At 51.8% G+C, this 12,216-nt stretch overlaps 1 protein-coding gene across 1 annotated transcript; it reads left to right on the forward strand.

Moving 5' to 3' along the window:
- The first annotated feature begins 257 nt into the window (after nucleotides 1-257).
- On the forward strand, nucleotides 258-10,374 carry LOC100900862 (uncharacterized). The gene is made up of 9 exons (XM_029113097.1): nucleotides 258-375; nucleotides 1,168-1,312; nucleotides 2,606-2,666; nucleotides 3,194-3,329; nucleotides 4,143-4,276; nucleotides 5,540-5,756; nucleotides 8,708-8,926; nucleotides 9,682-9,846; nucleotides 10,116-10,374. Exons 1-9 carry the CDS (start codon nucleotides 258-260, stop codon nucleotides 10,235-10,237), a joined length of 1,317 nt encoding a protein of 438 aa, XP_028968930.1. The 3' UTR covers nucleotides 10,238-10,374.
- Nucleotides 10,375-12,216: the final 1,842 nt, after the last annotated feature.

Here is a 12,216-nt window from a genome sequence, read left to right on the forward strand (position 1 = left end):
CGTCGTCGAACGTCAGCTGGAGCAGCCATCGCTGTGTTCGTGCACGAATCAGGCATGTACCTACCCGAGACCCGTTTTGTGGGGACGATCGGGTCGTCACACGATCCCTTCAAAAGAACCGCGATGTTTAGAGAGCGCGGATGAATCGGACAGTTTTTGCGGCCAAACGACAGAATATCCTCATTCCGACGTCGCGCCAAATCTGGAGCTTTAATTCTAGGGACGCTGCTTCAGAGACCCGAAACAGTTCCAGAAGGATGAACCACACGAAGTATCATTCGAGGAACGTTCCGACTTGCATGCTCACGTCTTCCCACGTCGAATTTCGGGCTGTGGCTGTTTGGACCGCAGCCAGCGCCCAAGTGACGATCGAATGTGAGCGAAAGCTTCTCGCAGATGTGCGGATCGTACCCTTTGACTTATGGGGGACAGTGACACTGAGCGAGGAAGGTGTGCCGTGGTCTGCGCTCCTAAATGAACGATGTCCTCTGGGCATTCACTTCCGAGAATGGGTGGGATCGTTCCGTATGAATCCTCCCTCCTAGACCTGAACGCAGGTTCGGCTTAGGTCTGACGATCACCCCTTCCCCCCATCTGCGCCCGGTCACTCCCTGACAGACGTACGATTACACGGATGAACAGACATATGCCCTATAGTCAGCCAGGAATGAAGCTTGGGTTTGGGTCCAAACCCGCGTTCGGGCTCGGCAGACACCACGTCTCAACTTTGCTTGGGCCCGGGTTCGCGCTAGACGAGAGGTGGAGTCCTTGTGCGTGCGTCAGTGTGTGAGTGGGGTCGAATCGGAGGATTATTATCTTTCTGAGGTGGAGCCGCGGGTGCCACTCCGGCTTCACGAAACCCTGTTGAAGGCCTGTTCGATTGCGAAGGAAGGAGACACAAATGGCAAGTGTCAGTCAGGTGAAAGGACCAACTCGTGAGAGTTCGCTCGCGCTCGAAAGATGGAAGAGCGAATCCATTCCTGGATGTCATTGTTCGCTCCGTCAGCGCCGAGTGAATCATTCCGCAATTCTCGCCGCCGATTGCCGATAAGAATCAAGGGACCCTATGGGGAGGGTAAGGGGGAGATGAAACGGGGGAGGGGAATGGAGGAGTTTAGAGCACACGAAAGGGTAAGAAACTCTGTGACACCGACTCATGGATTCCAGGTAGCCGCGCTCTGAGACTAGTTCGGGTCGACATGCCCGGAGGCGTGATCCTCGGAGAATCAGTTGCACTCAACTGTTCGTTTGATCTGGAAAACGATCAACTTTACTCGGTCAAGTGGTACAAATTCAACCGCGAATTTTTCAGGTAAGTTTACCTCGTCCCAATCCACGTGTCATCAAAGTTTATCCGTTTCTCTACTTGGTGAATATCATTCGAGCAGACTTGAACGCAAGGTCGAGATATTTCGCTCCTGGATCACGGGATATTCGACAAGGAAACTCATATATTCGTATATATCGAATGGAACCGAGGGTCCCCATTCGGCATTCCGGATCCCTGTATTGATTCACGATTTTCCATAGAATCATCGGGGAATTATCAAAAGTGAAAGCAATATCGATAGTTCATCGTTCTGCGAACATCTGCTTCGTGAGACCAGTGTCTCCGAAGCTCTAATAGCAGCGAGGCGATATACTGATCTAGGATTCTGGGTGGAGTCCCGATACGCTTAGCCGTCTCCTCTGCTTTCCAGTTTGCTTGAATACGATATAGCTGTGAACAGCGTGAATCGGCTCGCGTATAGCGCTCGATCCACGTCCTTATCGCGTGGCGCACTGGCAGGTCGCCCTTAGGCGATCTGAATGAACTCCAGAGTTTCGCTAGGTGTCGCCATACCTTCAATTAGATGGGTCGAAACTTTGGAATCCGAGACCGAAATTCAATCCAAAAGAGCTTCCGCGGGATGTTCGCTTCTCCCCAATTTCAGGCTCCGCGTGTCTCTTCTCAATTTCCTTCATTGATATCGCCGAAACGGAGATGTTTCCGTCCTGAAAAACGTGATCGCGGCTCAGCGAATGAATCAAAGAAGTCTCGGTTCGACACACAACTACGGTCTCATAGCAGCAAAAACCGAGGAGACCGATCGGGGATAAAGTTTCGCTGCTGCGATACCCGGATGAGTCGAACTCCTGAGATGTTTAATTAGCTCCCTCACTTGATAAGGGTCTGCCGGGTTGAGCTTGCCTCTGGCGTCGACGGATCGACTCGAGACTAGACGATCAGAGGACAAATCGACGCTGCCTCTAAAAGGACTCCGAGATAAAAATCACTCCCATCCTTTGTCCTCTCCCTCACGGTCCACGGTCGGAACCATGTATTGTTGTTCCGATGTCAAAGGTGATATCTCCACTCTTGGTGGAGTTCGCCCTCTTCGAAGAGGCATACGAAGTATTGCGAGAGTCTCTTACTTTCTTCGGGACTCGAGGCTGTTGACCCGAGTGTATTTGTGAGGTAATTGACCCTCTATCTGTTCCTTCCTGTTAGCCGGTACGTTCTTCCATCCAGCGGGGCTCCATCCATGTTGACATTGATTTTTTTTAGATTTATCTTGTGAATTGTAGCATCACGCTGAGAATTACGAGAGAATTTCGTTCGCAGATATATTCCTTCGGAGAATCCGCCCTCGAAAACGTACTTTCTGCCTGGAGTCTACGTCGACGTGAGTTATACATAAGTAGGAGCGAAACAAATAGAGCAGTGGAGAAAGAAACTGTCGACAGCGCCGGAGAACGGAGAGACGAAGACGAAGCAGGCGGAGACAACGACATTCCACTGCAGCAGCTAAAGAAATTCTGCTCAGCGCTGGAGACGAACAATATCTAGCCTATTCAATTAACATTCCGCCTGATCACATATTGGATCCGATTAAGCGGAACTCTCTAGGCCGTCGTTCAGCTGTCCGCCAGTTCCGATCTTCTTCTATCCAACTCTTTCTTTCGATCATACACCCTGTTCTCTCTATTGGTATTTCTCTCTCTCTCCCGCGATCACTCTCCCATTTCGTTCTCCCTCTGTTCACCATTCGATTTTTCCTCCCCCTCATTGATCGGCATTCTTCTCCGAGTTCCCGCCTCCCTCTTTCTTATGACTCTACATTCGGCGCGAGACCGTCGCGACGGGAACACTCGGTAGCGGAGCGTGAGTTCGCCACGCCTCACGAGTAATTTACAAATTTTCTGTTCCCAGAAAAAAAAATCCAATATGAATACTCTCGTGCTGTCGAAGACGGATCTGCAGACGGAGGACACCTTCAAGTGCGAGATCAGTGCCGACGCACCCTCTTTTCAAACGATAAGCGCAGAAAAAGAGCTCAAAGTCTACGGTGAGTTAATATGAGTCACGTGGCTCACAGCTATACGGCGATTCCGAGTCGTCTCTCGAGATACGACAGATGAGATCACTCCGGACGGAATCTTGAAGGTTTCGCTACTCCGGCTCCATGTCATGAATTCTGGCGAGCGTCACGGTCTTGCTCATTCGGAGCTCCCTCGCCCATCGGAACCAGATTCCAAACGCTTGCGTGTCTATGAGTTGATCCGACTATCTTTCCGAGTGGCGTGGTTTGAGGTGTTGTTTGCTGCAAGCTACTTGTCTGATATTCACGAGGCTTATCGTCTGATATGCAGTCAAATCTACAAGGGCCGGATAGTTCGCTTGTTTGCCTGCCTCGCCTTGCGTTACCCCACCGATTGGAATTCAGCGCACGCTTGTGAGAGACTGTTGTGAGCCAGTGGCGTGATCTCCTCGCACAAGAAGACGCGAAACGAATCCACCTGCATTCCTCCACCTGCAGAGGGAATCGTGCCTCCGCTAGACACCGCTTTCTGAATCTTCACCCGCACTGCGGTGGTTCACCACCTGCGAGTGCAGAAGCAGCAGCTCGTTGCCCCGCCACCTGCGGTTTCTAAGTGCCGCCCAAGCGTTGGCTCGTTCGTGTGCTTTTTCTGTCCGTAGATAGTTGTTACGAAGTACGAATCGCAGTAGAGATAGGATGTGCCGGTAAGCAAACTTCGGGAAGGAATGGGAAACGTTCCCATGGAATTCCTTCCGGTGGGGGTTGCGACGGTCGTATGAGGCTGGTTTCGAGGCTCACTCGAAATTTTAGGTTTAAGTATTTTTTCATTGTGCGTTTCAGTGCTCCCGAAAAAAGGACCAGAGATCGTCGGTGTGAAATCGCTGTACGCGCTTGACGACATCGTCAATGTGACCTGCCATGCGGGACCGTCGAAACCAGCCGGGAAACTAGAGTGGTTCATCAACGGATACCATGTAAGCACGCCCGGAAGTTTCCCGGAGAATGCCGTCCCCAACACGGTTCCTCTCAAAAGTCGTGTGTCTTGGGAAGTGGCCTCGTTATCCCCCCATCGTGAATTTTCGTCCCAGCTAGTAATATGTTTGCCTGGATCCTCTGGAACGTGGGAATCATCCCTTCCCACGGCTCCGAGGGTTTCTGGGAGGGGAATTCAGGCCCCTGGAGCGCGCTCGAACCTCGGGTTCCACGTGATCCATTCTGACGACATTTCGTCTTCTGAGGGACCCGAGTGTCCGTATTTTCTCCTGGGAGCTGGAATTCGCGGACAATCTGCGAGCGACGAGGGCTCTCGAGCTTCTCATCTCCTGAGCTCGGATGGCTTTTACCAGCATGTATCCGATATGCGTCACGCCGGATCAGATAGAGATCAGGACGATGACGGGCGAGCGATGAGCTTCTGACGTTCTCTCCAATCTATCGTCTGCGCTGCCGAACTTTCCTCGTGTGCATCTGCTATTTAGCGGAACATCAAACTGTGAACATTCACGTGAGTCCTCATCCTGCAGACTCGCACGAACGCCAGACCCTCCACGGGTTTTTCTGCAGGCATTGTCTTCCGCTGGCTGCTGGGATCACACGAATCGACCGCGTGATGAGAAGAAAACTCAACACTCGTTCGGGGCTCCCGATATTCGCCCGAGATTCCTCGAGCTCGGAGTTAGCTGTGAATAAAGGTCGAATCCTACTCCCTACTCCGTCGGCATGAATGAGCGGATCTTTCTGCCGACCGGGGCGAAAGCCATCTACATAGAACAGTCGGACGGCGGATAATAATGAGTGATATTTGCGTGTTTTGAATCATTCCGCCGGAAAGTGCTCATGGTGAGAAACAAAGTGCGCGTGTGATGAGCAACTTTCGCAGGAACGACCGGGTATGGCGAGAGTGCGATACGATTGTGCGCATGGCTCGACTTAGATGGACCTTGATCACGTAGCTCGCGTTCTCACCTTGAAACACCTCCCGCACACCATCACGGACGAGGCTGCCATGTTTCTCCCATCAAGAGAACCATTCTGCTCATTATTTCCCTCCTACGATGCTTGCTCCTGGATACATAATATCATAATATCTGCACTCCGTCGTGTCCATTCTCGATGGGCCTCGAATTGTGCAGCGATGGGCTGATGGGGTTCTATTTCCATTTCCGAAATGCTGGAATCTCATAAATGCCATGACTCGGTAATGAACACGAAGTATCCTTGATCCTTTACATTTCCAGCCCTCCGAAGAGGACGGAGCCTCTGAGGTGATTTATCCAATCAGACGGCAAAACGGACTCATGAAGTCTTCGTTGGGACTGACATTCCGAGCTCAGAAGCGCCACTTCGACTACACAGGTGCGATGAAGCTCAAGTGCACGGTCACGATTTCCGAATCTTTCTCCATGAGCAGCGAGAAGATCGTCGCCGGGATCGACAGCAAAAACTACCAGAAAGGTTCGTGCGCTTCTTTCTTTGAGCTAGGCAGAATTAGACCTCCCGCCGGTTGGGAACTTCCAGGGCAGAGAAGAGTGGTCGTCGGGAGAAACCCACGCCTGCCGCGGCCCGACAGCGAACAGAGGGATATTCATTAATGAAGAGATGACAAAAACACGAAGAGAGCAAAACACTAAACCGGGGGCTCGAAATTTCGCTTTAAGGGCGCCGAGGATTTCCATTCTCTTCCCTCCTCGGTGCGGAAGCTTGAGGTTACGGAAAGAGGAGCGTCGCTCGATTCACGAGAGCTCTTGACTCTCGAGACAGAGCGATATAAAAACCGGGAAGGCTCCACTATTCGTGTCCTTCGCGGCATGAGCGATTGTGATGTAAGACCAACCGACGTCTCGTCCGAGGCAAGAAAATCTTTTGCAAGCAAATTCGTAAGAGCCTGGATGTCGGGCTCAAGCAACGATGGGAGCGACAACATCTCTCAGAAAATGAAGAAGTCGTTCCTTCTGATAATTGCATGTTTGATAGTGTCGAGATTCAAAACTCGGTGATCGAGCTCACCGAGTCGAAGGCCGTCTCGTTTTTTCGAGCTTCCTGGTTGCCCTTGAGCTCAGAAGGAAATCCGAGCTGCTCCGTCAGATATAAATCCCTGGAACATCATCGACCCCAACACTTATCTTGTTCCCAACTCAGAGGCCTCGAACTTGTTATCGATTCCGAGGGGTCGATTTCGACCGTGCCGGGAGCCCTGATCTTATCCATCGGGATTTCTCTAAAATCTCGGGAGCTTGCGGTCGGAATCCCCGATGTTTGCGGTGGAAGTTCACTACGAAGCCACTCCGGTCTCAAGCCGGAACCTAGCTGTGACGTTAATATGGCTGTTGCTTCCTCTCAGTCCGCCCGAAGCTTCTGGTATCGCGATTCAGGAGCGAGCCTCATGCTCATGAGAAATGATCGGATTCGTAAGCTCGTCTCCCATAGAGCTCGTTCTTTCCCCCCTTGCTTGACCAACGAACGGATCTCACAAGTCAATCGATCCGAGAGGGATTGCAATCGACTGGAGCGATGGAAAATTCAGGCACCAGTGCCGCCCTTCGATGATTCGATCCACCAGGGGAATCTTCGGGAGATCCCGAGAATTCGAGTTCTGAGCGTTACTCCGTCCATCAGCGCTGTCCAAGGGTCGTCGGAGAGTACTTCGCATGGCTTGATCACTGAGAAATTCTCCGAGTAGATTCGCGAGTCACGATTTAGCCGCCTCCGTCATCTGTGATTCTCTTGGCTCCTCGACTGCACTGTGATCCTGGTGATTGCCCGGCCGAATGTTCTGCGCAAGTTTTCCCGCAAAAACAAAGGAGCGCGGAAGTTTCCGGAGTAGTCCGCGGACATTCGATCCATCACTCGATTAGACCACCGATCGAGCGCCCGGTGAGGCATCCCTTGACGTCAATTTCTCGTGGTGCCGGACATCGCCATTCCGCTGCTCAAGGCTGACATATGTCGGAGTCAAGGTCAAGCCCATGACAGAAGTCCGCCAGATTTCCTAATCGCAGACTCGACCGGGCATATCGGATGTTGGAAATGCATTCACCACATCCGCTTTCCCTCCTTGACGGGACGCAGGCCGTGAGCCACCTGGAAATAAACGGGATGATCATGATTCATAATTCTCCGGTAGGAAGCTTCGCGTTCGATGTGCTTGTCGATTACCCAATTCCTAATCGATGCACTAGGGCTCCAGTAGCTGGCACCGGCACTCTAATTCGATCTGGATCAGATTGAGTTATGTACAATATCACGAGAAATGGCAGGAACTTGTTGTGCAGTCGGCGGTCGCCGTTCGCAGTTCTTCGAAAAGGGAAGGATGAATATCTCTGATGATACCGATATACGTAGACGGCTCGGGTGGTTGTGAGACACACAAATGCCGGAGCACGGACGCACATACATCGATGTGCGTTTTCATAGCGACAAATAGCTCGAGGCTAACACAAACTAGGCTGGATGCCTTCTACCCGAGGTACCTACCGACGTGCAGCGTGCTATTCTCATGTAAGGTCTAGGAGCGTCGGACCCAATGTGTGTTTGTATGTATATCTAGACGATGGGTGAGCGGACGAACCACAATTCGATGATACACGAAGTATTGATTCTGTCTTCCGAGTCGCCTTCGGGCAGGAGGCAGTTTCTGCACCATCGACTCCACGGAGTCTGAGTTACCCTCTGTGATGCACGGTCCCGACGACTAATTGAAGACACAAGGAAATCACTGAGACATCGGAGCCGGCACGCACTAACTTTAGATGATGATAGACAGTAACTAGCGGGACGATCCCTGGCCTAGCGTCTGAACTACTTTGGGGATTCGAAACCCCTGAGGTTGACGACTTGAGTACTTCGTGCCGATCGAGCTTGATCGATCGGTCGTTGATGAAAATGTTCTCTCTGTCACCTCTCTATGACGGTGCTACGACTGGTGACTGTAGCGCCGCTAACGGGAGAAGCGTCTCTGGAGAGATCAGCTGCTGGAACGGTGTGTGTGTTTCCCTCAAGGCGGCCGGCTCCGCGTTGGTTTATTGTTATCTCTGCTTGAGATGAGTGATTTGACTAACTAAAGATATATTACATTCTAGATACAATGTATGAGTAAATCAATAGGTCAAGGTATAATAAGTTCCACCGGTCTAATCGATCTCGCTGTGTGTTCGTATGTGAGGTGGTAACGTAGTGTTTGGGAAGGCTATGTGTTCCTGGTGATTGAAGGATGAGTTTGGTGGAGGTATATGCGCAAGGGACCTAGTCCGTTCGTCACACCTTCGATGGAATGCCGGCCTAGGGTGTGAATTTCCGGGACTAGCGATTCGCATTCGAGCCACTTCAGTGAATGGAAACTTCGGGGCTTGGCCAGAATACCGCTCGCGCGCAACCTCTAAGCCCGAGACTTTCTTTCCCATCAACAGAGATCTCTGACGACGGACCGGTCATATACGGTGGACAGAAGCACTATCACGTCGGAGACACGATGAACGTTACGTGCATGTACACTCGGCAAGGCAAGCCCGTATCTCTACAATGGCTCCTTAACGACGAAGAGGTCCCGACTCGTTTTCTGCTCCAGTATCAACCCGAGAAACTCAGCCAGGGACGCTTCCGGACAGCGCTCGGACTGCAATTCATTGGTAAGCGGAGTCAACGTGCGTTTTCCTCAGCTCATGGCCCGAGGACCCGCTTCACGCTCGCGTTACTGCCCGCCGCCAGCGCGCACACAGAGAAACTCGTTCGTGCCAGAACTCACCGCAAATTGCATTTCTACCCCAAGGCTCTCGCCACACAACATCGAGCCGCCGTGCTCTAGCGTTTCCGCATCCTGGAATACCTTACGCGCTCCCCCATTACCCCCTACCCCCTTCCCTCACTCTCACGGTCGCTCTCACTCGCACACACGCAGTTTACTCAAACAGGTAGACGTGAAGTGGCATAAAGCGGAATAGGTTGCGCTGGCGCGCCACATGATTGGTCGCTCCCTTGGGGTGGGCGACAGCGCTTTTTGCGGCACTGCAGCCGCTCCCGAAGAAGCCCCCGATAAGCGATAGGGCAATGAGAAGGATTCCGCGCTGAATAAACAAGATACGGGGACGACGACTCGAGCGGTCGTCGTCGTCGAGCGAGCGGGGGCCGATTCCGTAAATCTGAGGCTAAATATAGTCTCCGTCATCGCGCCTCCTTCAAAGGAGACGTCCACGCAAGAGCTTGCGTAAGGCGACATCGTGGGCTCCGCGCAACAGCGGAACCCCGGTGGTCGTTCCGAGTTCTTGGTCACTCCCTGGTCGTTTTCCCCAAACGAGGGAACGATCGCCGGAACGATTTTCTCTCTCGGTTCTATACTTGAAACGGCACGGAGTGTGACGTGACTGATCTCCCGGAATGTTTTTAGTTCGAGCGGGACATTTCCACAACGATCAGCTGCAATTGAAATGTATCGCCGAGGTGGACGGACCTAAACGACCTCACGTCATCCACCGTTCTCCGGATGGCTCGAGATGGCGGCAGCAGCAACAGCAGCAACCACAGTCAATCTACGACAACAACCTAAGTCAGTGTGAGTACGGAGCGCATGCCGGACCTTGTTTGCTAATTTCGATTTCATGGAATCCGGTGCGGGCGGAGGTCCGAAACCCGTGCGGAATCAGAGCTTCTTGGGGCGCCGGAGGAAAACTCCGGCTGACAGCCCAGAGCGAAAGATATCCGTTTTCTGGAGAGTGGGATCGATCTCTTGAAACTAACGAGACGCCAGAGAGGATGTCTGCCGTGTCGGGATTCTGTTCCGTCAAAACACGATTTGAAGGAGGATTTCCAATTTGTTTACAGATTCCGCGAACTCGGTGTCGGCACGGGCGGGCTACAACACTGTACTCGACTCGATGACGACGTTGTTAGTGTCGGCCTTGACGCTACTGCTGACGTCGACGAAATATCGTTCAGTCGCGTGAATGTTTCTCGACAACATAGATCAAACTTTCTTGTCGTATCTGTGAATGTGTAAATAATACGATCGATGTTAGGAGACGCACTACGTTCCGAAAGCATATCGACTCCCCTATTCTCGTCCGCATATCATTTACAATACAAATGTTCGTGTGTGATTGTGTGTGTGCGCTCGTGAGCGTTGTGTGCTTTCGTTCACTCGCTCGCTTGCTCGTTGGTTTATTCGTCCGTTCGTTCCTTCGTGCTTTCGCCCCCGCCGGAGCCACGAGCGCCGAATCTGGTCCTCAGTCGCAGCATGGGAGGAAACCACTATTCGAAAGAATCAGCAGAATGCGAAGGAGAGATAAGCAGACGGATCTGAAGAATATGGATCCGGCAGGAAGAAATCGGAAAAGGAGCAGAGATCGACGAGGAGGGGAGCTGCCCAGCCATGCAGGAACCAATGCAGCCGTTCTGTGAGTCGCTCTAACGATCGCGGACTCATCCGTTGAGGCAAAGCTACGTGCGAAAGACATTTCTCGCAGTTATCAAGCGACTTCTGCATATTCGAATATCAAATTGGATGAGATATCGATGCCTCGATATGCAGCCTGCTGAGAAAATCATTGAGAAGGGAAAACGAACCCCAACCTTGACCTTGACGAATGTTTAACCCATCGGACGAGGGGTTCATCTCGTCATCCAGATGCTCGAGGCACCGATGTGCGTCGACAGCGCCCTGTTTTTCGCCATCAAACGAATTTCTTATCGTGAGAGCAAGAGCTTGTTTGTCAATACTATTGGTACTGGGGAACGCGAACGAGTTCGCGCGATTCGAGACGCTTTGTAAATATTTGATGAATAAATGACGAGAAGTCGGAATGATCATTTCTATTTTACATTCCAATTCAGACTCGGTTCCCTTCATTGGTATCGGCCAGCGTATGTTAGACTGAATGATATAGCATAAGAATATAATACAACATAATTATCATCATGATGATATAATGAACCACATATCATACAACTTCAAGGGGAGAAATGATGAGGACCGACATACGATGAGAAGCGGACACTGCCGACTTTTCCTGCCCAATCGCCATGTCGACGAGGTGGATCCGTGGACTTGCTTTCGAAATTCCGCTCCCTTTTCTAATATTCCATCAAGGAAAACGGCGGGGACTGACTTTTGAGGAAACGATTTCCGAACTCGATACCCCTGGCTCACTCCTCTGAAATTGCTCAACTCTCCGAAGCTACGTCCCCTTCCCCGTACTAGAAAACTATTTGATGACACTTCAGGTGTTGGAGGCAATAAGGGTCGGTGCGAGAGTTCGGGGATCCCGGCCTGCGTCCTTCCTGCTCTCGTAGATTGACCGAGCGAGCCCCAAAAATAGAAACGACCGCCGGCTCCCGATTATTTTTGCGAATCGCTGGCTGAATGAGTCAGCCATCGGTGAGTGATTGGAGGACTCTATCGCCTACGTCACGACATCGGAAATTTGAACCCCAAACTTAAGGCCGCACCCGGTCCGTGATCACCGGTCCCGGATCCTCTCAGTCGAACTTTTTTTGCCGACCTAATGAACGGTCCGATTGTATCGATTGCTTGACAGGCCTCGAAATTCGGCACTAGAGGCCCGCTGACTGTTCGATGTTTGACAACGACAAGACTTGAGGCTGGAAACCGAATCTCCGCTGAGAGCTGAGACGGGGACTTGCTTCCACGACGGAAAAGAGAATACCTTTACCAGGACCTTTCGGATCTCTTCTCGTTCGCCGTGAACGTAAAATCCGTCGAGATTCCAAGTGCCTGAAACTAACGGCAAGGAGTCGGGCAGCGATCGCTGACTCGAGCGAAGCGCTAGCCGTCGACCACCCTGTCGTATACACCGGTACCACCGAATTCGAAACGAAGTGCCATCGCAACCTCGTAGCTTCGAGCTGGCCCTCGCATGGCAGAGCCTCTGCAATTATCCGGGATAGTTTGATTCCGCGTAACTGT

Source organism: Galendromus occidentalis, unplaced genomic scaffold, assembly GCF_000255335.2.
Source record: "Galendromus occidentalis unplaced genomic scaffold, Mocc_1.1 scf7180000076295, whole genome shotgun sequence".
Lineage (NCBI taxonomy): Eukaryota > Metazoa > Arthropoda > Arachnida > Mesostigmata > Phytoseiidae > Galendromus > Galendromus occidentalis.

Excerpts from the sequence above, each read along its gene's own strand:
- LOC100900862 (XM_029113097.1), top strand. The coding sequence starts at position 258 with ATGAACCACACGAAGTATCATTCGAGGAACGTTCCGACTTGCATGCTC. Across the intron at positions 2,667-3,193 it reads TGCCTGGAGTCTACGTCGAC|AAAAAAAAATCCAATATGAA; the intron begins GTGAGTTATACA and ends TTCTGTTCCCAG. Across the intron at positions 9,847-10,115 it reads CGACAACAACCTAAGTCAGT|ATTCCGCGAACTCGGTGTCG; the intron begins GTGAGTACGGAG and ends ATTTGTTTACAG.